This window comes from Rattus norvegicus, chromosome 10 (assembly GCF_021556685.1).
Source record: "Rattus norvegicus strain SHRSP/BbbUtx chromosome 10, alternate assembly SHRSP_T2T, whole genome shotgun sequence".
Classification (NCBI taxonomy): Eukaryota; Metazoa; Chordata; class Mammalia; order Rodentia; family Muridae; genus Rattus; species Rattus norvegicus.
The window spans coordinates 21,418,048-21,443,398 of NC_141543.1; the positions used below are offsets into that span (position 1 = coordinate 21,418,048).

Below are 25,351 nucleotides of genomic sequence, written 5' to 3' on the forward strand. Positions count from 1 at the left end.
CAAACTGCAACAGAACGTGACCAACAGCATAAAACCACAAACCAGCCAACCAGAATTCCCTCTACCAGGGCCCTGGCATTTATAAACCCTCTGAAAAGTCCCCAGAATTCCAGATGTCACACACTCGCAGAAACCATCTGCAGCTGGCAAAGCCACAGCCCCTGTCTGAGTAGGAGGCAAATCACCATCAGCTGCTGGAGAATCTGAAGTAGCCCCTCCCCCACGCCTTCTGGGGTCTTTTTTTTTTTAGATTAAAAAAATTAATGTATGAGTTAATTCAATGTATTTAATGTATTAATTTATTTAATTTAATGCATGTACACCTGTATGCCAGAAGAGGGCCCAAGATCTTACTATAGATGGTTGTGTGGGTGCTGGGAATTGAACTCAGGACCTCTGAAGGGCAGGCAGTACTCTTAACTGCTGAGCCATCTCTCCAGCCCGTACTTCTGTGTTTTGTTTTTGTTTTTTTTTTCTTTTCTTTTTTTCAGAGCTGGGGACCGAACCCAGGGCCTTGCGCTTGCTAGGCAAGTGCTCTACCACTGAGCTAAATCCCCAACCCCTACTTCTGTGTTTTTAAAAAGCCAAAATTCTCACTCTGTAACCCCATTGACTATGAATGTGTTCTATTGGCTCTGTCCCTCAGGGGCCACTGGGTGATCCAGAAGGACGTATCACCTCTCTGACATGAAACCCCCATTGTGTATTAGGTGCTGAACCATGGGAAACTGCACAGAGATGCACATCCACTCGGCCAACGAACTGAGAGCCCAGACGGCTTTGCTCATTCTACATACTGAGGTGTCAAGAAGCAACAAACTACCGACAATAGTAATAATTAGTAAAAATAACACAGAGTGCAGGCCTCGAGGAAGGTTTACATCAGGACTCTGAGGGTTTACAACATGAAGATCTGTCGCAGTTAGTGCTTTGAGTATGATAGATTCCTCTTATCGTCTCAGCCGTTTCCTTCTTTCTGATTTTTGGGACAGGGTCTCATGTAGCCCGGGCTGGTCACTATGTGGAGGAGAATTATAATAATGCATCTGTGAGCCTCCTGACTCTGGCTCCTCATGCAGGACTACAGGGTTTCTCTGTAGCGTTGGCAGTCCTGGAGCTCGCTCTGTAGACCAGGCTGGCCTCGAATTCACAGGGATCTGTCTGCTTCTGTCTTCCAAGCCGTGGGATTAAAGGCATTCATCAACAAATGTTCGACTCTTTTTTCTTCTTTTCTATATCTAATAATCTTGCTTTTATCTTGAAAATTAGGAATGACTGATATTTCCGAGACTCTAGATTCTGCTTTATTTCTCTGGAGGATGGTGATTTTTGTTTCTGCGTTTTTGAGACAGGATCTCTACCCTGGGCTGACCTGAAGCTCGCTCCTGCCTCCTGAGTTCTGGGGCTGTAAGCGTGGCCCACGTCTGTGTTATATGGCGCCAAGGATTGCAGCAGGGCCTCAGGCATGCTGGCCAAGACTCAGCAGCGAAGCGACAGCCTCAGACCCTTGCTTTGTTTTTTAAGATGGGTGACTCGGGATGGCTTGGAACTTGTCACCCTCTTGCTTCAGTTTTAGAGCCCTGGGATTGCAGGTGTGTGCTGCCACACCTGCCTGTGATTATATATGTGTATGTGGATATAATGTATGTGTGTGAAAAGATTTATATGGAGTATAGAGATCCTGTCTCAAAAACAGAAACAGAAACAAAAACCACCAGTCTTCAGAGAAACAGAGCAGAATCTACAGTCTCAATAACGTTAATCATTCATAATTTTCAAAATAAATAGAAGACTTAGCTATACATATATGTGTATGACTATGAGTTAAGGTATCAGTACATTTAACTCTGGCTGTCCTAGAACTCACCACGTACACCAGGCTGGTCTCGAACTCACAGAGCTCATCCTCCCTCTGCCTATTGAATGCTGAATTAAAGGTGTGCGTCACCATGCCTGGCTTTGTCCTTGAAGTGGAAGCAGCGGGAGTCTCTCTAGGGCTGTGTGGCCCTGGCTGGGCTGCTGGGAGCTGGCTTGCACACTTCTAGTTCAGGGACATTCAGTCATTTAGAAATAGGGGCTTCCTTCTGTGCCTTTTTTTCCCGGGTTTTCTTCCTTCCAGTCTAACCCTTGTGGTTTTCACAACTGGGATTATGGTATGGGTGGTAAGGCTTGCTGTCGTGTGTGTGTGTGTGTGTGTGTGTGTGTGTGTGTGTGTGCGTGCGTGCGTGCGCGCGCACTACCCATGCCTGGTGGTCTACTCTCTTAAGGCAGTAAATTTCTGCTTAACCTACTTAACCACAATGAAGGGACACTGGGAAAAAGATGGTTCTTCTCACAGGATACCACAGAAGGGTGCCTCAAGGAAGTAGAAAGCATATGTTTGTAACAGATGTGTTGGAGATGCCCTGATGAGGACTTCAACACGAAAGAGATGTTTGTCCTGTGGTAACTGTGGAGCTGGTTGTCACTCAAGTCTTTGTTTCCATCTCCCCTAGGCCTGGAGTTGCAGACTTCAGGGAGTCTCCTCTCTGTGCCATTCAAGGTTTTATGACAAGGCACACACATAAGCACACAGGAACTCACACACGACTGCATATGTGTACACTCAAGTGTAAACACACGTGCACCCGATGTATGACCTGTTTGGCTCTCTAGAGGGCATACATACACATGTAACAGTAAACTCATTCATGCTTTGTTAGACTTAGATTGATTCAAGGAAGTGCAAAATAAAATTTGGCCCTGAAATGTGTTTGTTTATCAGCCTTGCAAAGATGAGTGGCTGATAGTGGGGGCTGGCAGAGCTGCTCGGCGGTGGAACATCTGCCCAGCCTGCACCACGCCCTGATTCCTTCAGTCAGCTTGCAGCAGACACCTGGTGAGGCTCACACCTAGCTCGTCAGGCGAGGGTCTTCTCACATCAATATTAGCAAGAGAAGCTGGTACAGTATATTTTTGAAATCACACTTAGACTTTTTTGTGTGTGTGCCAGGCTTAGTATGAGAATGTGTGTGTGTGTGTGTGTCTCTGTGTGTGTGTGTGAGAGAGAGAATGTGTTAGTGAGTGTGTGTCTGTGTGTGTGAGAGAGAATGTGTTAGTGAGTGTGTGTCTGTGTGTGTGTGAGAGAGAGAGAGAAAAAGAGAGAGAGAAAGAGAGAGAGTATATGTGAGTGTGTGAGAGTGTGTATTTCAGTGTGTGTCTGTGTGTGTGTGAGAGAGTGTGTATGTGAATGTGTGTGTCTGTGTGTGTGAGTGTGTATGTGAGTGTGTATTTGTGTGTGTGTGAGGGAGTGTGTATATGAGTGTGTCTCTGTGTGTGTCTGTGCGTGTGTGAGAGAGTATGTATGTGAGTGTGTGTGTGAGAGAGAGTGTGTATGTGAGTGTGTGTTTGTGTGCGTGTCTGTGTGTGTGAGAGAGTGCATATGTGAGTGTGTGTGTGAGAGAGTGTGCATGTGAGTGTGCGTTTGTGTGTGTTTGTGTGTGTGTGACAGTGTGTGTATGTGTATGTGAGTGTGTATGTGAGTGTGTGTGTGCGTGTGCGTCTGTGTGGTGTTGGTATCAGCGCTTATGGGGAGGGTATTAGTCCTTGACAGAGGACTTTCTATGGCTGCCAGCATGCTGCTCAGCTTTTCTGGCTTTCTCTTAGCATGGATGTGCATGGCAGGACCACACTATTTTAATACTCAAGGCTGGTGAGACAGCAGCCTCCCGAACAAACACAATAAATCAATAAAAGATAAAAAAAAAAATCCACCAGTCCAGCATGGTGGCACACAGCTGTATTGACAACACTCTCAAAGCAGAAGCAGGGGAATTGTGAATTCTGGGATAGCCTGGGTCACACAGTTACAAAACAGACCAAACAGCCAACCAACAAAATAATTTTTGGGGTGGGGAAAGGTGGGATTGGTGGAGATGGCTCAGTGGATAAGGGCGTTTGCTGCCAAGCTTGAATGACGACCTTGATTTCTGGGACCCACTCGGTGGCAGGAGAGACTAGATCCTCATGATTTGTTCTTTGACCTCTACATGTGCACCACAGCCCTGCACAAGTGTGCACACAGACACACACACGAACACATATATACAGATGCAAAAACATACAGAGACATATACACATGCCTGCGTACATACACACACACATTCACACACACAGACTAGCCAACACAATAAGTAAATAATGTTTAAGGAAAAACAAGAAGGCAACGCTGGAGGCCGAGGCTTGAAGGTTGCTTGAGGCCAAAAGTTCAAGATCAGTGTAGGCTACATATTAAGAGCCACTCTCCAAGCAGAATCAAAAATTCCAAACTTGTAGCAAATTTCATGAGGTACTGGTTCTGTTCATTAAAGATCTGCGCTCAGAACGTTTGTCTCCTTTGTGTTCTTAAGGGGAGCACACAGCCGTGGAAGGCGTGAGATGCTGTGCGCCCCAACCCTGAAAGATGTCGCCAAAAGCTAGGGGTGTAAAGAGGCTGGCGGAAAAGCTGGCAGCACCGTGATTCCAATGAAAACAAAAAACGTCCTTGACTTCAGTGACCTTCAGAAGCATCAGTGGCATCAGTGCTGGGCTGGAGAGCACTGGCTTCTCTTCCAGAGGCTCTGGCTTGAGTCCCAGCCCCCGAGTCGGGGCTCACAACCAGGGTTCTGACTTCTTTGGATTGGCCTCTGAGGGCAACAGGCACACACACGGTGCACAGACGTATGTGCAGGCAAAGCATCTATACACATAAGAAATCCCTCTGAAATGAAATGTGGCGATGCGCAACTTCCAGCCGAGCGCTCAGGAGGCAGAGGCAGGTGGATTTCTGTCAGGGTTTTGGGGTCAGCCAGGTCCAGGGTAATGAGAGTTCCAGGGTGGTCAGAGCCTCATAGTAGAGAGGCCTTGCCTCAGATAACAAATAAATAAATAAATAATAATAATAATAATAATAATAATAATAATAATAACAACAGGGTTGGGGATTTAGCTCAGTGGTAGAGCGCTTGCCTAGCAAGCTCAAGGCCCTGGGTTCGGTCCCCAGCTCCGAAAAATAGAAAAGAAAAAATAATAATAATAACAACAACAACACATACATACATACATACATACACACACACATACATACATACATAGAACAAAAAAACTAAATAAAAATTTATAAAATTGTCTGCTCCCATGACACCTGTTGGGGAGAGTAAAGGATTTCCCATTTCTTTCTTTTTTTTTTTTTAAGAATTATTTATTTACTTTTATGTATAGGAGTGTACTGTAGCTTTTGTTTTTGTTCTAAGACCTATTTTATGTGTGAGTACACCGTAGCTGTCTTCAGACACACCAGAAGAGGGCATCAGATCCCATTACAGATGGCTGTGAGATCCCATGTGGTGGCTGGGATTTGAACTCAGGACCTCTGGAAGAGCAGTCAGTGCTCTTAACCACTGAGCCATCTCTCCAGCCCCAGGATTTCCCATTTCTAAATTTCTGTTGTACTGTTTATTTTTCTTTCTGTGCCTTTCCTTATTATCTATTCATTCTCCCTTCCTTCCTTGGAGTGGGCTGTTTTGAGACAGGGTTTCTCTGTGTAACAGAGCCTTGGCTATTCTGGAACTGACTATATAGATCAGGCTGGCTTTGAACTCACAGAGATCCACTTGCCTCTGCCTCCTGAGTGCTGGGTCTAAAGGCGTGTGCCATCAAGATACATTGTTGGTTTTCCTTGACTGAATCTCTCCTTATATTTAGCACCACTCAGAGACTTCCAGTGCTTGTGACTCAGAAAAACCTCAAAGGGGAAAAACCTAGTGAGGGTTCTGCTCAAGAACGGCTCTGTTCCCAGTCCTCGCCTCCTGTGCTGAGCCTGCTGTGTTTCCCAGGAGGATGTGAGCACTCTGTCATTCAGGAGACAAATGTCTGCAATGCTCAGTGTCAATGGAGTGGAATTCTCGCCATTCTCTGGCTTGCAACAGGTGGCGACAGGCACCTCTGAGCTCTGTGGAGGACAGTAGCTCTGTGACAGTAGTTCTTGTGGTTTTTGATGTGGGTGGCCCTGTGTCAGCCTGCTGAGAGGTTCGTCTCTCTTATCTCCTGGATCAGGTAAGGGGCTTTGCAGTGCACCCAAGGACAGTTGGCAGTAAGTCACCTCCTGGCTGGGGCTGCGTGAGACTCTCCATGGCCCTGGGAAGATGCTTTCCAGAAGGTGAGTCTGTATTTAGGGCTTCCTTGACATGAACTTGAGGAGACAAGGAAGATACCATGTCCTCCGCAATGTGGGTAACATCACCCTCCTTTGACCTAGTCTAGTCTTGAATATCTCCCAGACATGACATCTTCCCAAAGATAATCATGAAAAGAGAAATTGCGATGTTCAGGGCTGGGGTGGGGGGTAGGGGTGGGACGAGGGTGTCTGTGGTCAGTGTGTACGTGCCCTGAGCAAGAAAGGGAAGGGCACCAAGTTTGTCAGCCTGTATTATGGAAGAAGCTTTACTTTCTGAAGTGATTGAGCTTTTTGGAGGGGAGCAGAACCTAGCTGCGTAGGCCCAGGGTTGGTTAAAGTCCTCTAAACCTCTCCATAGCTCTTGAAAACTTTGTGGTAGGAGAGGGTCTGGGAGGCTGAGTTTGCTCATGGAATTCCAGAAGATGAGCTTGGTGGGGCTGGGAGAGCATACGTCGGTAAGTAGAATCCTCTGTTTCTGGTTACGGAGCTTTAGAAGGTCTTTCTGCTGGGACTCCCCCCTTTCCCCCAGCTTGATCTTCCATGGACACTGATGCTCTAAGCTTACTCTTGGCCAGGGCTCAGCCTCCCAGGAGTAAATTATAACCCACGACACCCACTCTGGTAAAAAGGTATGGATACCATGGCCAGAGGCAGGGTGGCTTTGGTAGGGAGGTGGGAAGGGCATTTTATTACAGAGTTGGACTGGGTGCAAGAGACTCACAGTATCAGGTGCTCACCCTGGATTACCAGACTGGCTTAGTCAGCTTTGCCTGCAAGTGGCTGCCGGGGAGGCCCCTGCTAGTGCAGGGAGCATAAGGCACAGCAGGCACTTCCTCACGGTGGCAGAGGGAGTAGTGGAGCACCATTTCCTCCCTCCCACCCACCCACCCTGCAAGTGTACACTGTCAGTACATCTGCTTGCGTCCTGTCTTCTTCAAGTGCTGGGGGGGGGTGCAGAGCCGGCTGAGCCTGGGTGCAGACATCCCATCAGTCAAGGGAGCTGGGCTGGAAGGTGGGCAAGCGCTTTAGGATGGGTACGGAAGCCAGAGGGAGGCACAGAGTAATAGTGCCAGGAGGAGCTTCCCAACCCCCGTGCCCAACCACTTCTCAGTGCCACTCAGACACATCCCTCTTTTTCTTCCCTGGCACATCCATCACATCCGGCTCCTGCCTCTTCTCCAGCCACACGTACCATGGATATCTAGTTGCCTTTTCTGTAGGAAGTATACGGGAAGGTGCTGTTGGAGGGCATCTTTCTCTGCTCCTTCTGGCCTGTTACCCTGGTCCTCACCCACTGCTGGCTCCAACCTTCCAGCTAGTAGCATCCGACTGCATCAACTCATCAACGTCCGCACACCCTGTGCTGTAGCACAGGGATCCCCTGGTGCTAGAGGAGGACCTCACAGTCTGCAGTACTCCAAAGGGAAGCTGTGTCCTGTGCCCACCTCCAGCCCCATTTCCTGGCACAACTTCCATATATCATAGGCCCCCTGATGCTTCTGGAGAGCAGGGTGTCTGCACTGCTGTCTTCACCTCCAGAGGGAAGACGCTGCTGGACAAGGCTCACTTTCAGAGCGGCCTCCTTCCGTCCTCCACTTCTGTGGACTTTTCAGGTGGTCAGGGGAATGGGGAGTTGCCCCACCCCTGTTAAGATAGAGGGCAGGGTGCAGGGCTGTAACTCAATTGGTAAGTGAACGTTCAGCATGTACAAGGCCCTGGGTTCAATACCCAGTGCTAGGGGGAACAAAGAGAAGAGGAGACAGAGAGATGGGTTAGCGGTTAGGAGAGCTTGCTGTTCTTGAAGAGAATGAGGTTCAGTTTCCAGCACCACACAGTGGCTCACGCCTATCTGTAGGCATGCATGTACTACATAACACACACACACGAGCAAAACACTCGTGCACTTAAAATAGGTAAACCTAAAAAAAAATAAAGAAGAAAAGAAAAAAAGTTGTAAGAAGGATTCAGGCCAATGGCACAGTTCTGCCATTTCAGCTGCCTGGGAGGCTGAGGCAGGGGAGCTGTAAGCTCAAGGGCAGCTTGGGCAACTTAGTGAGTGCCGTCTTCATTAGGTTTCTTATTGCTGTGCTAAAACATTGTAAGCAAAAGTCACCCAGGGAGGAAAGGGTTTATTCTGTTTACACGTTTACATCAAAGTCCACAAAGGAAGTCAAGGCAGGGGCCGGTGTGGAGACCATGGAGGGGTGCTGCTACTCACGGCTTGCTCAGTCTGCTTTCTTTTACACCCCAGAACCACCAGCGCGGGGATGACTGGCTCTACTGCACCCAGTCACTAAACGAGAAAATATATTACAGACTTGCCTGTAGGCAAATCGTATGGAGGTATTTTCTTAAGAAATGTTCTTCCTCAAGGACCCCAGCTTGTATCAAGTTGACATAAAATTAACCAGGATAGACCCTGACTCAAAATAAAAAGTGGGAGAGAGAGGACCAGGAATGTAGTCCAGGGATGGAGTATGAAAGTACCTTATGCGTGCGTGGACACGGATACAGACACACAGACACACAGACAGACACACAGACAGACACACATCAGGACTTGGCTACAACTCCTTGTAGAGTTCTTACCTAGCCACAACTGTGCTGTTGTTGTTGTTTTTGTTATGTCATCATTGGTTTTGTTTTGGAGAGGCTGAAGGGGCCGTGTTCTCAGATCTGCTGTGAAAAGCCTTTGCTGGTGGAAATCCTATAGGAGGACACCTACCAGCCAGGGAGCATTCATTCCAAGATGGTAGATGTTGGTCTCTTTAGGATCTATGTGGTTCTATGGCCTAGTGCGTCTGGGTTGTGGTCAGATGTTTTTGGTCCCAGCCCAGCTTCTTCAAGGACCAGTGAGTATTCCATTGTTCACGAATGTCCTAAGTACCTGGTCCAAGGTCTGCCTGTTAAGGTAGGGAGTCCTCCTGTCAGTGATACGTCCAAACCCGTGGTGGTCGAGCTCCAGGGAGAAAGAGGCTTATGCCACCTTTGGCCTCATTGATTAGGTCAAGCCCCGGGACTCATACATTGCTCTCAGGAAGTTCATGGATGTTGTGGGAGTTTGTGGGACCCCCTTCCCCAAACAGAAGGGCCAAGAGTCACTTGCTGGTTTAGTCTCCGGTTTCTCTGGGTCTCTTCTCATCATCAGAAGGGTAATGACCCCACCCTCTCCAACAGAGCAGGTGGAGGTGCCTGGGCAGAGGAAACGTCCGCCCACACAATGGCTTTATTTGCATCAGATTGCATCAGACCATTTCTAACTCTGGTGCACTTGCCTCTGTCCCTGGCTAGAGAAGGGGTCCATTGGGCCAGAAGTCACTCCACTCCCTGCTCTCAAGTCATCTGCTCACAGGTCAGCCTGAGACTGCCGTGGACTGATTCCCTTCAGTGGTGGCAAGGTTATCCCTGAGGTCTGCGTCAGTTCTCGGCTGGATGTGGTGGCAGTGCCAATCCTCTCTCCAGGTCCTGGCACTCCGGATCCTGCTCTCATATGTTCTAGGACCGGGCTGAGACTCTCATCCCCACTGTGCCAATAATTATCCCAAGAGGAGACAGATACTGCCCAGAGAGCTTAGCTTTGATACCCTTGGAGACCCAGGGGGCAGCCTCTATCCCAGAGGAGGGCAAAGCCTTAACAGTTTTGTCTAGAGATACAGATGGGCAGGCTGCTGAGCTGTGGGTTGAAGTTCACACAAGTCTGTCTTGAGGTTGTGAAGACTGGGTTTCGGGTAGGTGGGTCAGAGTGCTGTCTGCGGAGGCTGTGCTGGCTTCTGAAAGGCCAGTACTGTGGTCTCTGTGCTTGTGTTTCCTTCTCCCTTATCACTAATCAGACTTGTATAACCAGGGTGGCCCTGTTTCCTGCTCAGAGACTATCAGTGAGCCATCTGTAGATGCAAATGACTCTTCTGACAGGGCCTCAATAGAATCATGCAACCAGGCACTTCCTAAGACTTAGCTTCTGGTCTCCAGCCACTTGTGGTTCCCCAAGGTTCCCAGGGTTCAGGGGCTCTCTCTGTTCAGGAGGCTCCCTTTGGTGAGACAGCTCAGAACAGTGGATGACAGGCAACTTGCTGTCTAGACATCTGCTGCCTGCCTTCCGAGGGCAGAACTCTGGGATGAGCCTATTTCAGGAGTAATGAGGGAAGAGAATGTGTACAGGCTTACCCTGTGACCCAAGAGAAGAGCCCTGGTCCTCTTTGTGAGTCTACTCTGCATAGCTCTGCATAGTGAATGAACAGCCTTTCACATGAGAGTTGTCAGAACCGAGGCAGAGCCAGTGTGGTGGCTCGTGCCTTTAACCCCAGCATCCCTGTACTCAAGAAGCAGAGACTGGAGTGGAGGATCTCTGAGTTTGAGTCCAGCCTGGTCTACACAGTGATTCCAGGACAGCCAGAGATACATAGACTCTGTCTCAAACCCCCTCAATGTCCCCCCACCAAAAAAAAAAAAAAGACAAAAAAAGAACCAAGCCAAAAAGTGCAGGTATGGCAGAACCCAGGGTAACATAGGGAGAGGTCCCCAGTCTCAGAGGATGGCATGAGACTGTGGACACGCTGCTACCGGAGCCTAGGATCCTGAAGATCTGAGTTGGAGGGGACTGCCTGCATGCGGAAGGTCCCAGCCTTTGGTTGGTTGGGCCAAGGGTCTTTTCTACACTTCAGCTAATCAGGGAAGCTGGAGAGATGTGTCCAGTCCTGTCCACAGGACACACTAAAGGTACCTGCTGGGTAGAATCCTGTGGAAAGCACACCTCCCACAGAGTGCCTAGCACAGGGGGCGCCTCCCACAGGGTGCCTAACTCAGGCCCTAGAGTTTTGTCTTTTGCAGGTTGTACCGTGGAGGGAGCAGCAGTGAAACAGGTCTCCTGGTTCCTGATCTACAGCTGTGTCTGCTCCTGTGTCTGCTGGGGAGTCTCCGTCCCAGCGCAGGAAGGAGGTAAAGGCTGGGTGCCACATCTCCCTGAGGTGGCTGCATAGAGAATTAGGGGAGTTGGGGACAAGTTAGCACCTGTAAAACATGGGCCCAAACTCTGTTGGCACGTGTCTTCTAGTATCCCGGGGTTTCCTACCCAACAAAGCTCTTAGGTCTGACTGGCCTACATATCATGTTCAAAACCCAGCCACCCCCAAGCCTCTCATCCTGCCCCTGACCTTCCCTGGGGATTTCCTTTGGAGTCTGTCTGGTCAGATCCTCCCCACCCACCTCAGCTCTGCCTTAAGGCCCTACTATGTGCTCCCACCATCTCCATTCCCAGGGCGGAAGGCTGGGACATTCACTTGCTTCAGCAACAGTGTTTTCAGGATTGACTGTCACTGGTCAGCTCCAGAGCCTGGCTCCAGGGCCTGGCTCCTCTTTACCAGGTGAGGATGGAAGGCCTACTTGGGGAGGACACAGGGTCCCTGTGGCGGCACCGTCTGAGCTACTAACACACGGTCTTCCTTCCCAGTAACCAGGTGACTGACATCAAGCACAAGTGCACCTTCTGGGACAGTAGGTGTACCCTGGTGCTGCCCAAGGAGGAGGCGTTCTTGCCCTTTGACAACTTCACCATCACACTCCACCGCTGTGTCATGGGACAGGAGCAGGTCAGCCTGGTGGACTCCCAGTATCTGCCGAGGAGACACAGTGAGTGGGGCAGCCCTGACCGCTGTGAGGTCATGGCCTTGAGCTTTTGAGTCTTCCTGAGAATCCTAACCCAGCAAGATGCAGGACGGGAAGCAGATTGGACCCTGGGAAGGGAGGGAGGGCGTGATGAACACCAGGGTCTATGCAGAGAATGGAAAGACATAACCTGCTGGGGGTAGAGACCACAGTCTGAACTGCTGGAAATGTGTGTCAGACACAGTGGGAATTACTCCAGGAAGATCTTCCAGTAGCCATTTGTGAAGGAAACCAAAGGCAAGATTCAGAAATTTACCTTGCTGCAGAGGCTTAAGGAAGTTATTGCCTGACTTTCCTGAATTAGTCTTCAAATGAGGCCCTGGTCTGAAGGAGCCTCACCCATGTCCTCTTGGGAATGCTCTTGGTCTTCAGTTCTGGCTATGCTGAGGGTACACAATGACAGCCGCAGCCTCACAGGGCCCCTCTTTGTTTCAGTCAAGCTGGATCCGCCCTCTGATCTGCAGAGCAATGTCAGCTCTGGGCGTTGCGTCCTGACCTGGGGTATCAGTTTTGGTCTGGAGCCCTTGATCACATCCCTCAGCTATGAGCTGGCCTTCAAGAGGCAGGAAGAGGCCTGGGAGGTAACATGGTGGGAGTTCCCAGGGGTCTCTCTCCTGGGACTGGCTAGAGTCACTGGTGAGAACAGAGGCGGGTCAGAGCTGGACGTGTATGTGTGTGTGTGTGTGTGTGTGTGTGTGTGTGTGTGTCTACAGACAAACCTAAGCTTGTGTGTACGTATGTCTACGAAGGTAGCATGTGGGTGTACCTATTTGTACATGCATGTTTGTATGTGAACCTGTAGATGGGTGGATGTGCTAGGCGGAAGGTGTAAATGTGACACGTGTGTACGTGCACCCATACATGTGTGGGAGTGGGTGTGTTGGTGCATGTGCACCCATTCTTTAGGACCCTGCACTCAGTCAAATGCTTACAACCCTGCAGCAGGCCCGGCTCAAGGACCGTATCGTTGGAGTGACCTGGCTCGTACTTGAAGCCATCGAACTGAATCCCGATACCATCTATGAGGCCAGACTGCGTGTCCAGATGGCGTTAGAGAGTTATGATGACAAGATGGAGGGGGAATATTATAAGAGCCATTGGAGCGAGTGGAGCCAGTCCGTGTCCTTTCCTTCTCCCCGCAGGAAGACTCAGGGTGGGTGCTAGGTGGTGGTTGCTTTGTCACGGCCGGGACTGAGCGGAGTCTCTCCCTTGGTTTCTCCTGCCCTGCCCCCATTTCATCAACCTGCAGCCCTTCCCTCATTTCTGAGACATGTGGAGTCCAGAGATAACGGCCATCCTTAGGAGCAAGTGTGTCCAGGGCTTCACAATGGCTGGAGCTTCCGGCTGAGGCTGGACAAGCCCTGGGTTTCTCTTGTGAGAGTTGGGCTGTACAGTGATGACCACCGGCCGTGTGGCAGACAGGAAGGGGGAGGTACAGAGGAGAGCACCCAGGGACATCAGATGTGACACAAATGCCAAGGCCCATCCTAAACCCTTTCTGCTTTGGCTCAGAGAAGTAGTGGTGACTTCTTTGCCATGTGGACTTGGGAGAACATCTTGGTTCTGAGGCTACTCACCGTTATGGATTCTTCTGCCTACAGGGCTCCTGATCCCACGCTGGCAGGGGTCAGCCAGCATCCTTGTTGCTGTGCCCATCTTTCTTCTGCTGACTGGCCTTATCCACTTTCTCTTCAGGCTGTCTCCCAAGTAGGTAGCCAATGAGTGTGTGTGTGCATGTGCATGTGTGTGTGTGTATGTGCTTGCACGTGTGCGTGAAACTGGGGAACTGCAGCGGCCTGTTCATGGTGCAGAAGTGACCTCTGGAACCATTGGCTTCATCTGAGAGCTAAGGACACAGCTAGTTGTTACCAGACCCTGATCCTACTCCTGGGGATGGGTCTGTGAAAGGGTGCAGACCGTGGTGTAAATGGATCCATAGGGCATTAGTCAGAGAGGCCACTGTCCTGGGGTCTGTCCAGAGGCTGGATTTACTTGCTTGCTTACTTGTTTGTTTTTGATGGGTGTTACTATATGCCCGTTTTGGTCTTCAATAAATGGGCTTATGTGATCTTCATGCCCCAGCCTTCTGGGTAGCTAGAGTAACAAGCATGTGTTGGTGTGTCCAGTAGCCCTCCGAGGACAGGTTTGAATACAGTAGGCACATCTGGTAGGTAGAAGAGAGCTCTGGTCTTGGCAGTGACCTAGGTTTTTCTGGAATGTGGCACTGGGAAAGGCCTCTCTCTGGGTCCCTTTGGTTCAGACTTTTCTATTTTTGGCTGCAGGGTGAAGAGAATCTTTTACCAGAATGTTCCCTCTCCCGAGGCATTCTTCCATCCTCTCTACAGTGTGTACCATGGGGACTTCCAGGTGTGTACAGGGCAACTTCAGGGAGGTGGGGTCGAGTGTAGTATTACCGGGGCCGATATGGCTTAGAAGTCTGCCTTGTGTGTGCAGAATCTAGGCTTAGACTGGGGCCATGAGCAAGCATGGGGACCTTGTTCGTGCTCCGAGCCTCTCACAAACATAGTAGGTTTACATTTGTGCCCTAGCTTCAGTGGGCGCATATTGTGTCATTTAGATGGGATGGTGTAATGGGATATAGCAATGGTGGACGGGGTGAGATACAGGGGCATTTTGTGGAGGCTTCTGGGCCCACTGAGAGGCACTGAGGTCTTTGGGAGGTTCAGTTCTCCTGTTGCTTCCAAGGATCCAGGCTCCAGTTCTGTGCAGCTGCATTGGGGGTGGGTTGGGGTGGGGGATGCTGGCTGGGCCTTGGCAGCGTTCTGTCATGGTTTTGGTTTGTCTTGGGCACCTGGTTCATGTTGCCATAAGCTTGTGACCCTGGGCTGAGGAGGACACTGAGGGACCTGAAGAACTCGGGGCCTGCTGAAGGTTTACACATGGGAGGAAGGTAGACTGGGCACGGGCACTGCTTGGCTGCGGGAGTGCAGGTTGGAGCCTCCTGGAGGAAGGGGTCTGGGCTGTGCAGGGGAGAAAGTCGCTCCCAGAGGGAGTCCCGAGTATGTTGTCTGAGACTTCCTCCTGTCCCCTGTTCTGATGCAGACCTGGATAGGGGCCCGCAGAGCCGGACCACAAGCAAGACAGGATGGTGCCAGCGCTCCGTCGGGAGACTCAGAGTCCAGCATCTGGGAGGCCATCGCCACACTCACCTATAGCCCAGCATGCTCTGTGCAGTTTCCCAGCCTGAAGTGGGAGGCCACAGCCCCTGGCTTCCCAGGACCCCCAGGCTCAGAGCTTGTGCTGCCGGCAGGGTGTCTGGAGTTGGAAGGACAGCCATCTGCCTACCTGCCCCAGGAGGACTGGGCCCCACTGGGCTCTGCCAGGCCGCCCCCTCTAGACTCAGACAGTGGCAGCAGTGACTACTGCATGCTGGACTGCCGTGAGGAATATGACCTCTCAGTCTTCCCAGAACACACCCAGAGTCCCGAGTTCACACTGGCTCAGCCTGTGGCCCTTGCTGTGTCTAGCAGGGCCTGATAGCTACCAAGGGATGTGGGCATTCTCATCCCTCCTTATTCTCAGATGGCACCAGATGCAGAGCCAGCGTATCTCTGCTAGATGCACCATGTCTGTTTCGGGGAGGTGAACAAAAGGCCCTGGGGCTGGCCCTGGGGCGTGTATAGAACTCGGGAGAAGAGGCAGCTGTGCACCGATCAGAGGCTACGTGGATGGAAGCAACAGACTGAGTCTCACCCCGCTGCTCTGCCTCTCTGGTGGAGATGTCTCCGAGTTCAGCATCTTAATACCCGCCTTCTCTTCTTTCCTCTCTCTGGCTTTTTCCCAGGCCGGAAAAGAGGGTGTGACAGGCAGCCTGGTCTATCCTCGTGCCCCTAAAGGGCTAGCCTGAGCCCAGGGACACTGATGAGACGACATCGGTGAAAAAGTGTTCTTTCTCAGTGCCTTCCCCATTAAGACCGGAAGGGACGCTTTCGACTTTGCAGACCGTGGATGGCGGGGGGTGGAGGGAATGGCGGAGCTTTGAGCAGGTGGGGAATGTCCATCTCTGAGCTTTTGGGGTTCCAAGACCAGCTGGAAGGAGTCTCACCGAATGATTCACAGATGCCTTACCAGTCTGTGGCATTTTCTTTCCTGGTGTTGTGATAAAACACCGTAATCAAAAATGACTTACAGAAGGAAGAGTCGGTTTTGGTTTAGAGTTCCAGAGGTGTGGAAGCATGGCAGCAGGAACCGGAAGCCGAGAGCTCACGTCTCAACCAAAAGCTGAAGCAGAATGGACTGCAAGCGCTGTCCCCGCCCACTCCAGCAAGGCTCCACCTCCTAAAGGTTCCGCAGCCTTGCTGAACAGTGCGGCGGAATAGAGAGCAAGTGTTCCAGTATCTGAGCCTGTGGGGAACGTTTCTCATTCAAACCACCTCACTGCCTGCCCCTAACCTTCCACTGTTCTTAGGAAAAAAGCTGACACCCAGGGCCATGAGACACGGTTGGGAGTGGCTATTTTTCAGCAGCTGTGGCCTATGAAGGACACCGATACCCCTAACTGCCTCGTGGGGTAGCCGGGAGAGAGCGATGGTGGGCTAGAATGTGGCTGTTATTTTCCTTGGCTTGCCGTAACAGAAGACCAGAAACCGGGTAGCCAACACCGTGGATTTGTTTTCTCTCTGCTCTGCGGTACACGGGTCTGGAATGGAGACACCAGGAAGGCCGTGCTCCTGGAAGGAAGGGTTTGTTTCAAGCCCTGCTTCACATTTACTTTCCTCTGAGCCTCCTCTTCCAGACTGAGACCGGATGCCACCCAATGGCGGGGACAGGGCGTTTGTGCAGATTTGCAGCTGTAAAGCACTGGCCCAACAGAAGTCCTCTTGCTACTCGGAGGGTTTTTAAAGGACAAGCGTGGAAACTGTGTTAAGTGTGAGGATGATTTCTGATCCCGTAACACTGTGCAAGAGAGGGCCGCACTACTACATGGAGGTCATGGAAGAGCGGGGAGGACGGCAGCATTGTGGGCTCAGAGCTGGTGTTCTGGGACTGCTCACAATGGTGACAGTGATCAGGATATTTAGAATAAGTCGGCATTTCTCAGGTAGAAGAAATTTCTAGTTTGTCAGTAAGCCCTCAACTATTTTAAAATTTATCTTTCATTTAAATAATTACCCTTTTCGTGAAGATAGGCACAGTATATAAACCTGCATAAATACTACCCTGGCTTCTACTATTCTCTTCCTGATTCCGAGGCTTCCTGTTATGCTGTATAAATCAGCCGATGTAAACCAGCACCAAGGTTTGTGTGTTTTGTAGGTCATGGAATCATCTGCGAAAACAAGGAAAGAGTAAAATTTTACAAAAGGCAATTTAAGATTTGGGAAACCCGGGCTTTTTAGTATACTCCTGTAACACCATTCCCATGACCATCAGGGCCCTTACAAAAAGAAGTAAGATGTAATTGGTGAGAATAATTGTCAGCAAATATTTCAAAACATTGTAATTAACCCTGGGCAGTGGTTACTGGACAGTCCTCGTGTCTTTTGTCTGGGTGTTAATATCAGTTACTTAGAAGCTTGAAGAGGATGGAAAAGCTCAGTGTCTGTAGCAATTCATTCAAAAGACAAGAGCAACAGCCCAGGAGAAAGATTCATTTTGCCAGGGGAGTGGTGGCGCATGCCTTTAGTCCCAGCACTGGGGATCAGAGGCAGGTGGATCTCTGAGTTCGAGACCAGCCTGGTCTATACAGTGAGTTCCAGGGCTACCCAGAGGAACCCTGTCTCAAAACAAACAAACTGGAGTTTTATTTTTATTTAATGAAAATGTACATAGTCCGAATAAAGCATTTTGGGATCTGCCGTCTGGTCTTTGTCACACAGAGATGACAAATTCTCAGGAATGAGTACGGTTATAAAGATCTGTGTGAGAGTGACATTTTCTTCCAGCATCTAACCTCAGATGTATATCACAATCAGATCATGTTGGAGGAGAGTTTTCTGCATAATTCAGTCTGCGATGATTTATTTCCACATCAACTCATGGCATCTAGAAAAATTTAAGCCATCAAGGCCTTTCTGGGATGGGAGGTACGGCTCGAAGCTAGAGTGCTTTTACGCAGCATGAGAGGCCCTAGTTAGCGCCATAAGAGAACTGTCCCTTATTCTCTGTATCTGTGCTTTTCATCTCTGTGGCAATTATCTTAGGGTCTGAAATGTGAATAAAGGCCTTCCATATTCCTTTTATCTTCAAATAATCATATTCTCTTATAAATAGATAAGTATATCAGGCTGTTCTTTCATGTATGTATTTTAATAAAGATTTTTTTCCATTAAGAACTGTTCTGTGGATAGATGTTTTGCCTGCCCATATGTATGTCCACCATGTGTGTGTGCAGTGCCAGAAGAGGGCGTTAGATCTCCTGGGACTGGAATTACAGATGGCTGTTAGATGCCATGTGGGTGCTGGGAATCGAACCCTGATCCCCTGGAAGAACAGCCAGTGCTCTTAACTGATGAATCCCCTCTCCAGCCTCACCTGGACCTTTCACGGTCAGTATATTTATAAGAATTCTCTCCAGAGTGAACCTCAACATCAAAAAGGTTTATATGTTCATTAAAGGTGCTATCATGCTCCTCACATTTGAAGGGGGCTTCTCCAGCATGAACCTTGCAACATTCTGTAAAACTTGAACACTGGTTAAGGGTTCGCAACATTCATAACATTTGCGGGGCTTCCTCCGCTGTGGGCTTTGATGTTTACTAAGGACTGAACACTGGCTGAAGGATTTTCACATTCTTTTGTTTGTTTGTTTGTTTTTGAGACAAAGTTTCTCTGTGTAGCCAGGGCTGTCCTGGAAGTCCCTCTGTAGACCAGGCTGGCCTTGCACTCAGAGATCCACCTGCCCCTGTCTCTCCAGGCCGAGATTACAGGTGTTCACCACCGCTGCCCGGCTGGATTTTCACAGTCGTCACACCTATAGGATCTCACATCTGTGTGATATGTATGTGTAATTATAGACCTTTTATGTACTAATGCATATTATATATAATTACATATCATGCTTAATAAAGCATGGACATTATTAAAAACCTTTCCATTCTTCTCCATGTCGACATCCAGTTAGACCAGCACCGTTTGTTAAAGACGCTTTCTCTTTTCCATGGTATGGTTTTCGGCTTCTTTGTCAAAAATCAAGTGTCTAAGGGTGTGTGTGCCTGTTTATTTCTGGGTTTTTGATTCGATTCCATCGATCCACCTATGTGTTTCTATACCAATACCATGCAGTTTTTATTTATTTTATGTATGCATACACTGTAGCTGTCTTCAGACACACCAGAAGAGGGCATTGGATCCCATTACAGATGGTTGTGAGTCACCATATGGGTGCTGGGAATTGAACTCAGGACCTCTGGAAGAGCAGCCAGTGCTCTTAACCACTGAGCCATCTCTCCAGCCTGCAGGTTTTATTACTATTGCTCCGTAGTGCAGCTTGGGGTCAGGAGTAGAGAAACTCCAGCAAATCTTTTACTGTCCAGGATCGTCTTGAGTTTTTTGCTTCTCCATACGAAATTGAGAATTGTCCTTTTGAGGCCAGTAAAGATTCGTGCTGGAATTTTGATGGGGATCGTATTGAATCTGTCGATTGCTTTTGATGACATTTCACTGTGTCGCGCCCACCTCGTCCAGCAAGGAAGACGCAACACGGTTGGATTCTTCTCAACAGCCTTTACTGCAGGACACCTTCTTTGTTGATACAGGGAGGCGGCGGCAGCCAGCCCTAAGTGTTACAGCTCCAAGTGTTACAGCTCCAAGTGTTACTGCGCCGAGCGGCAAAGCCGCTCGGCTTATATACACAACAGTATGCTAATCTTCTTTCAGGGATTGGTGGGGCACGAGTCACCCCACTGCCATCCCAGCTACTTGTCCTCCAGAGATTGGCGAGGCATGAACTCCCATTTAGCATAGTACCGCCCCAGCCAGACTGACGTCAGGTGCAAAACTCCACGCATGCTCAGTACTGTTGTTAGGAGGGCGCCAGATTCACCTCATTATCATACAGCTGTCGCACCGCTCCCTACATCACTGTGTTAATCCTGCCCATCCACGAGCACGGGCGATCATTACATTTTCTGATGCCTTCCTCTATTTCTTTCTTCAGAGACTTGAAGTTCTTGTCATACAGGCCATGGTATTTTAGATTATATGTGGCTATTGTGAAGTACATTGTCTCCCTAACATCTTTCTTGGCTTGTTTGTCCCTTATATAGAGGAGGGCTACTGATTTCTTTGAGTTAATTCTGTATCCAGCCACTTTGCTGAAGTTGTTTATCAGTCGTAGGAGTTCTCTGGAAGAATTTTTGGGGTCTTTATGTATACGATCATATCATCTGCAAAAAAGTGACACTTTGACTTTTTCCTTTCCAATTTGTATCCCCTTGATCTCCTTTAGTCGTCTTACTGCTCTGGCTAGAACTTCAAGTGCTATATTAAAGACACAGGAGAGAATGGTCAGCTTTGTCTTGTCCCCGATTTTAGCAGAAATGCTTTAAGTTGCTCTCCATTTAATTTAACGTTGGCTATTGGCTTGCTGTCTGCTGCCCTTTTTTGTGCTGTGCATAGGCTAGCTGGGCTCTGGTGGAGCCATATTGCCCTGGTTCTTGTTGATTGTGTTCTCACAGTGTCCTTTAGGCATCTGGTTTTCCTTGGTGTTGCCTGGATGATCCTGATGGCGGCAGGAATATGGGAGGAGCCATGAACCAGACAATGGAAGTCAGGGTACTCTAATCTGTTGGCTGTGCCTCAGGAAGACCCCCCCCCCCTGCAGGCTGTCTTAGTCAGACACAGTGGAGGATGGATCCAACTCTGTAGGCTGTCCCAGGCAGACCAGCTGGGTGGCGGGCAGAGCCAATTAAGATACGTGGTCGGGCAGGGTTCTAAGCTGGTTAGTTTTGGGGCCCTGAAAATTTTCTCAGGGTGGGGAGCAGGAAGCTCTTAAGGTCCAGCCAGGCTCCTCTAGACTGAGGAGTGAGCCTGGAGCTAGACAATGGGGTTCTGGGGACCCCACTCCATGAGGCAACTCTTGTAAAGGAAAGCATTTAATTAGGGGCTTGTTTAAGATTCAGAGCAGTGGTTCTCAACCATCCTAGTGTTCTTCATGTTGTGGTGACCTCCAGTCATAAGATCGCTTTCATTGCTACTTCATAACTGCAATTTTGTACTGTTATGAGTCATAATGCAAATATCTATGTTTTCCAATAGTCTTAGGTGACCCTCGTGAAAGGGTCCTTCTACCTCAAAGGGGTTGCAGCCCACAGTTTAGAGGGTTCCGCCCATGATCATCGTGGCAGGAAGTGGACAGGCTTGGCGTTGGAGCAGTAGCTGAGAGCTTTACATCCTGATCTGCAGACAACAGGGGGGGGGGGGAGACAGAGAGAGAGAGAGACAGAGAGAGAGAGAGACAGACAGAGAGAGACAGACAGAGAGAGACAGACAGAGAGAGACAGAGACAAACGGAGACAGACAGAGAGAGGTGTGGGGGTGTGAGAGACACTGGGCTTGGCATGAGCATTTGAAATCCCAAAGCCACCCTCAGTGACACACTTCCTTCAACAAGGTCACATGTCCTAATCCTTCTGAAACAGTTCCATGCTCTGGGGACTAAGTGTTCAAATATATGAGTCTAACAAACAAAAAATGGTTTAGTTCTTCACTTAAATAATGCTGTCCAAATTAAAAACAAACAAACAAAAACCAGTTTGGTTCTTCACTTAAATAATGCTGTCAAAATTAAAAACAAACAAACAAATAAATATATGAGTCTAAGTGGGCCATGCTCATGCAAACCCATACAACCCACATCACATAACTGAAACTAAAATAAAAACCTACAAGGTTCAAGAAGACCAATCACCTGCTGCTAAGTTAAAGACAGAAGCAAAATGACATCCCACAAGTCACCAAGAGGGAATAGAAAATGACCTCTCCCAGGCCAGCAAGGTGGCTCTTCAGGTGGAGAGCGTGTTCACACCTGTACACAAGTGCAAAAACAGAGGCCTGGGGAGATGGCTCACAGTTAAGAGCGCCTTGTTCCCAGCACCCATACGGTGGCTCCTAAGGGTCTGGAGTGACAGTCCCAGGAGATTCATTGCCCTCTTTTGTCTGCACTGGCACCAGGCCTGCTCATAGAGCACAGTCATACAGAGAGGAAAAACACCCACACCACAAAAAGGAATCTGTCCAATTGAGCAGAACTCACAAATATACTTGGAGACGATGTCGTTGGGAGTTTTAAAAACCGACACAGAGACACACATTTAAGGAGAAAAACGAAGAGAAAAGCTACGGTTTTCTGATTTCCCATCTTCTTTTCGTTTTTCATTTGTTTTGAGGTACAATTTAAATTTAAAAATTTCAATTAATTTAAATTTAATACATGTGGCAATGTATTATTCTTGTTCCTTCCCCCCTGAAAATGAAAGGAAGTAATAAAACATATGTTTGTAATATGGAGGCAAAATGTAATGAAAGCCCCAGCCGCATCATAAAGCCAGTATCTCAGTCCCAAAGGGAGAGCCTTCAGTCTCTGTGCAAAGAGAAACTAAACCCATGGCTTTCCTCATCAAACACAATGCTGTACTCGAGTTGTGACGATAAGAAAGCAATTCACAGGGGAAAGCCAGAGAGAGAAAGAGAGAGAGAGAGAAAGAGAGAGAGAGAGACAGAGACAGAGACAGAGTCAGAGACACAGAGGGAGACAGAGAGAGATAGAGACAGAGAGAGAGAAGAGGAGAGAGAGATAGGGAGAGAGAGAAGAGGAGAGACACACAGAGAGAGAGAGACAGAGAGAGAGAGAGAGAGAGAGAGAGAGAGAGAGAGAGAGAGAGAAGAGGAGAGGAGAGAAAGAACTTTAGCCAGAGAAGGAAATTCTCAGTTGTAACAGGACGGCTGCACTGTACCAAGGACATGTCACTGAAGTGACACCAGTGGCCAAAATAAAGAAAAGTAGAAGCCTATTTTAATCCACTCTTGAGAAGACATCAGTTTAAGGAACGCCAAGCTGCGGGTGCACCTACGCAAACGCCTGCCAATGGGGTGCTGGAAGCTCATGGCGCTCGAGGATGGCGTCTGGTCTTCTCCTCTCTGCACAGTCTCCCAGTGCAGGTCCCTGTAGCCTGGAATGAACCCTTCCGTTCACTTGCCGTGAGATTCTCCTGGGAAACCGTGCACGTTTGCAGCGTGTCACACCGTGCACGTTTGCAGCGTGTCACATCATACTTCATTGGAGGTTTCTGCATTTTTGGAATGGGTCTACATCCCCAAATTTCTACAATTCTTAAAATTTGTGAAGGTTTCAACCACTTTTTTTTAAAAAAATAAATTTTCTGATCCCCTTTCTAAACTCTTCCCTTCTGGAATTAATACAATTTGAACAAATTTGTATTTCTGCTTTGAGGTTTTCATGTATTCAGACAATGTACTTTGATCATATCAACCCCCTGCTACCCACCTAATGTTCCAGGAAACCCACAACCTGTCTCTCTGTAAACTTCGCTATCTCTATTTTACATTTATTATTACTGTGTCCTGAGTCCATTCAGTGCTGACTATAGACGCACAAATGTGTGGTCACCCACTGGGGCATGGACAAACCCTCAGTAGCAAGGTCCACAAAGGAAAAACGACTCTCCCCTTTGTAACAGTGTCCACCTCCAGTGGCTCCTCCAGTTGGGTTGAGGCCTCCCTGTCTCTTTCTTTCTTCCTTCCTTCCTTCCTTTCTTTCTTTCTTTCTCTCTCTCTTTCTTTCTTTCCTTCCTTCTTTCTTTCTTTCTTTCTTTCACATACTTAATTCACTTTATTTATTTACTTTGTTTTTTGGAGGTCGACCAGTTGGCCTCTTTTCTTTTTTCATTTTATTTTTATATATGTGAGTGCACTATCGCTGTCTTCAGACGCACCAGAAGAGGAGGGTATTGGATTCCCATTACAGATGGTTGTGAGCCACCATGTGGTTGCTGGGATTTGAACTCAGGATCTCTGGAAGAGCAGTCAGTGCTCTTAACTGCTGAGCCATCTCTCCAGTCCCTAATTTTTAAAAATAAATAAATAAATAAAATCCTTATGTGGTACCCACAGCTGGAACCTAGGTCCTCTGAACAGAGACTCTGGTGTGGGTTTTCGCAAGAATTCCTGATAGGGAGACCAGGTGAACACGGTCTCTTTCCAGAGGTCAGGGGTCAGGTAGCTGTAGGTCTTGGAGATGGCGTCAAAGGTGGCCTTAGCAAAGTTGCCCAGGGTGGCAGTGCAGACCCTGGCTGAAGTGTAGCAGTCATCTATACTGGCCATCATCAGTAGCTTCTTGGGCACAGGAGCAGAGACGATGCCAGTGCCTCTGGGGGTGGGGATGAGACACACCAGCACAGAGCCACAGTGGCCTGTCACCTTGCATGGCACAGTATGGGGCTTGTCAATCTTGTTCCCCGAGTAGCCTCTCCGCACTGGGACAATCGAAAGCTTGGCCAGGATGATGGCCCCTCGGATAGCAGTGGTAACCTCCTTGGAGCACTTAACTCCAAGACCAACGTGGCCATTGTAGTCCCCAACAGCTACAAAAGCTTTGAACCGTGTCCGCTGGCCAGTCCAAGTCTGCGTTTGCACCAGCATGATTTTCAGAGCCTCATCCTTTAGGGATGCGCACAGGAAAAAGTCAATAATCACAGACTCCTTAATGGGCAGGGAGAACAGGTAGATCTCCTCCAAGGACTTGATCTTCATGTCCTTAACCAGGCGGCCCAGCTTGGTGACGGGGATCCACTGAAGGAAGAGATCAGTCAAAGGGCTGCCTCTCCGTGCAGAGGGTGAGCAGCCCGCCCCATCAGCGGCCGATACCCACCTCCTTGTCTTCAGCTTTACCTCCATGACCATGGTTCATGGCCCCTAAGACCGCTGCCGAATCCTCCGCGGAAAGGAAGCAAGCCATGGCGGCCTCCTAATCCTGGGCCTCCGGGTCCTCTGGACCCTTCCTCTGCACCGGCGTCATTCCCCATTTTGTTTTTCCCAAAGAAGTCCCTGCTGGAATTTTGATTGCCTCGATCCTGGGAGAGTCTTGTGCAGGCAACCAAGGCTGCTGTGAACGGAAGTGTACAATGGTGACGTGGGACAGGCTCTATAATTGAGAGGTTCCTGACAGAGAGGGCCAGGGACTGAGAAATAAAGAAGATAGGAAAGTTTGGGATCGGGAGGTTCTGCACAAGCTGGTGCTCCCACGAGCACGTTTATTAAGTACAGCATCTTATTTATGTTCTGTGGGGGGAGTGGTGGTGGTGGAAATGGCACAGAGTCAACAGGAAGCTATCATATAGTGCTGCACAACGGGGACACAGGATAGTGCAATGTGCCCACACAGGCTGAACACACAGCGGTCTTGAGGGGTCGGATTTCCACAAACTGAATTAAACCTTAACTCCTTCAAGATCCCGTTCTCAGCCTCAGACTGGACTTTGCCATGTCTGACCCTTGGCGAGAGCACTGGACTCTTGT

General features: G+C 49.0%; 1 protein-coding gene and 1 pseudogene across 6 annotated transcripts; one reads left to right on the forward strand and one right to left on the reverse strand.

The window, feature by feature from the left end:
- The first annotated feature begins 5,783 nt into the window (after positions 1-5,783).
- Il9r (interleukin 9 receptor) lies at positions 5,784-18,897 on the forward strand. Of its 5 annotated transcripts, none has more exons than XM_087569710.1 (10): positions 5,784-6,175; positions 11,021-11,128; positions 11,448-11,553; positions 11,640-11,818; positions 12,290-12,435; positions 12,797-13,007; positions 13,456-13,561; positions 14,137-14,221; positions 14,918-17,444; positions 17,962-18,897. In XM_087569710.1, the coding sequence occupies exons 1-9, from the start codon at positions 6,148-6,150 to the stop codon at positions 15,350-15,352; spliced, it is 1,404 nt and encodes a 467-aa protein (XP_087425836.1). In that variant the 5' UTR covers positions 5,784-6,147; the 3' UTR covers positions 15,353-17,444; positions 17,962-18,897.
- Positions 18,898-23,930: 5,033 nt separating this feature from the next.
- On the reverse strand, positions 23,931-24,858 carry Rps2-ps36 (ribosomal protein S2, pseudogene 36; annotated as a pseudogene). Its single transcript, XR_015631498.1, has 2 exons — positions 24,705-24,858; positions 23,931-24,625 (listed from the first exon to the last, which is right to left on the reverse strand). The product of XR_015631498.1 is annotated as a ribosomal protein S2, pseudogene 36 (transcript).
- Positions 24,859-25,351: the final 493 nt, after the last annotated feature.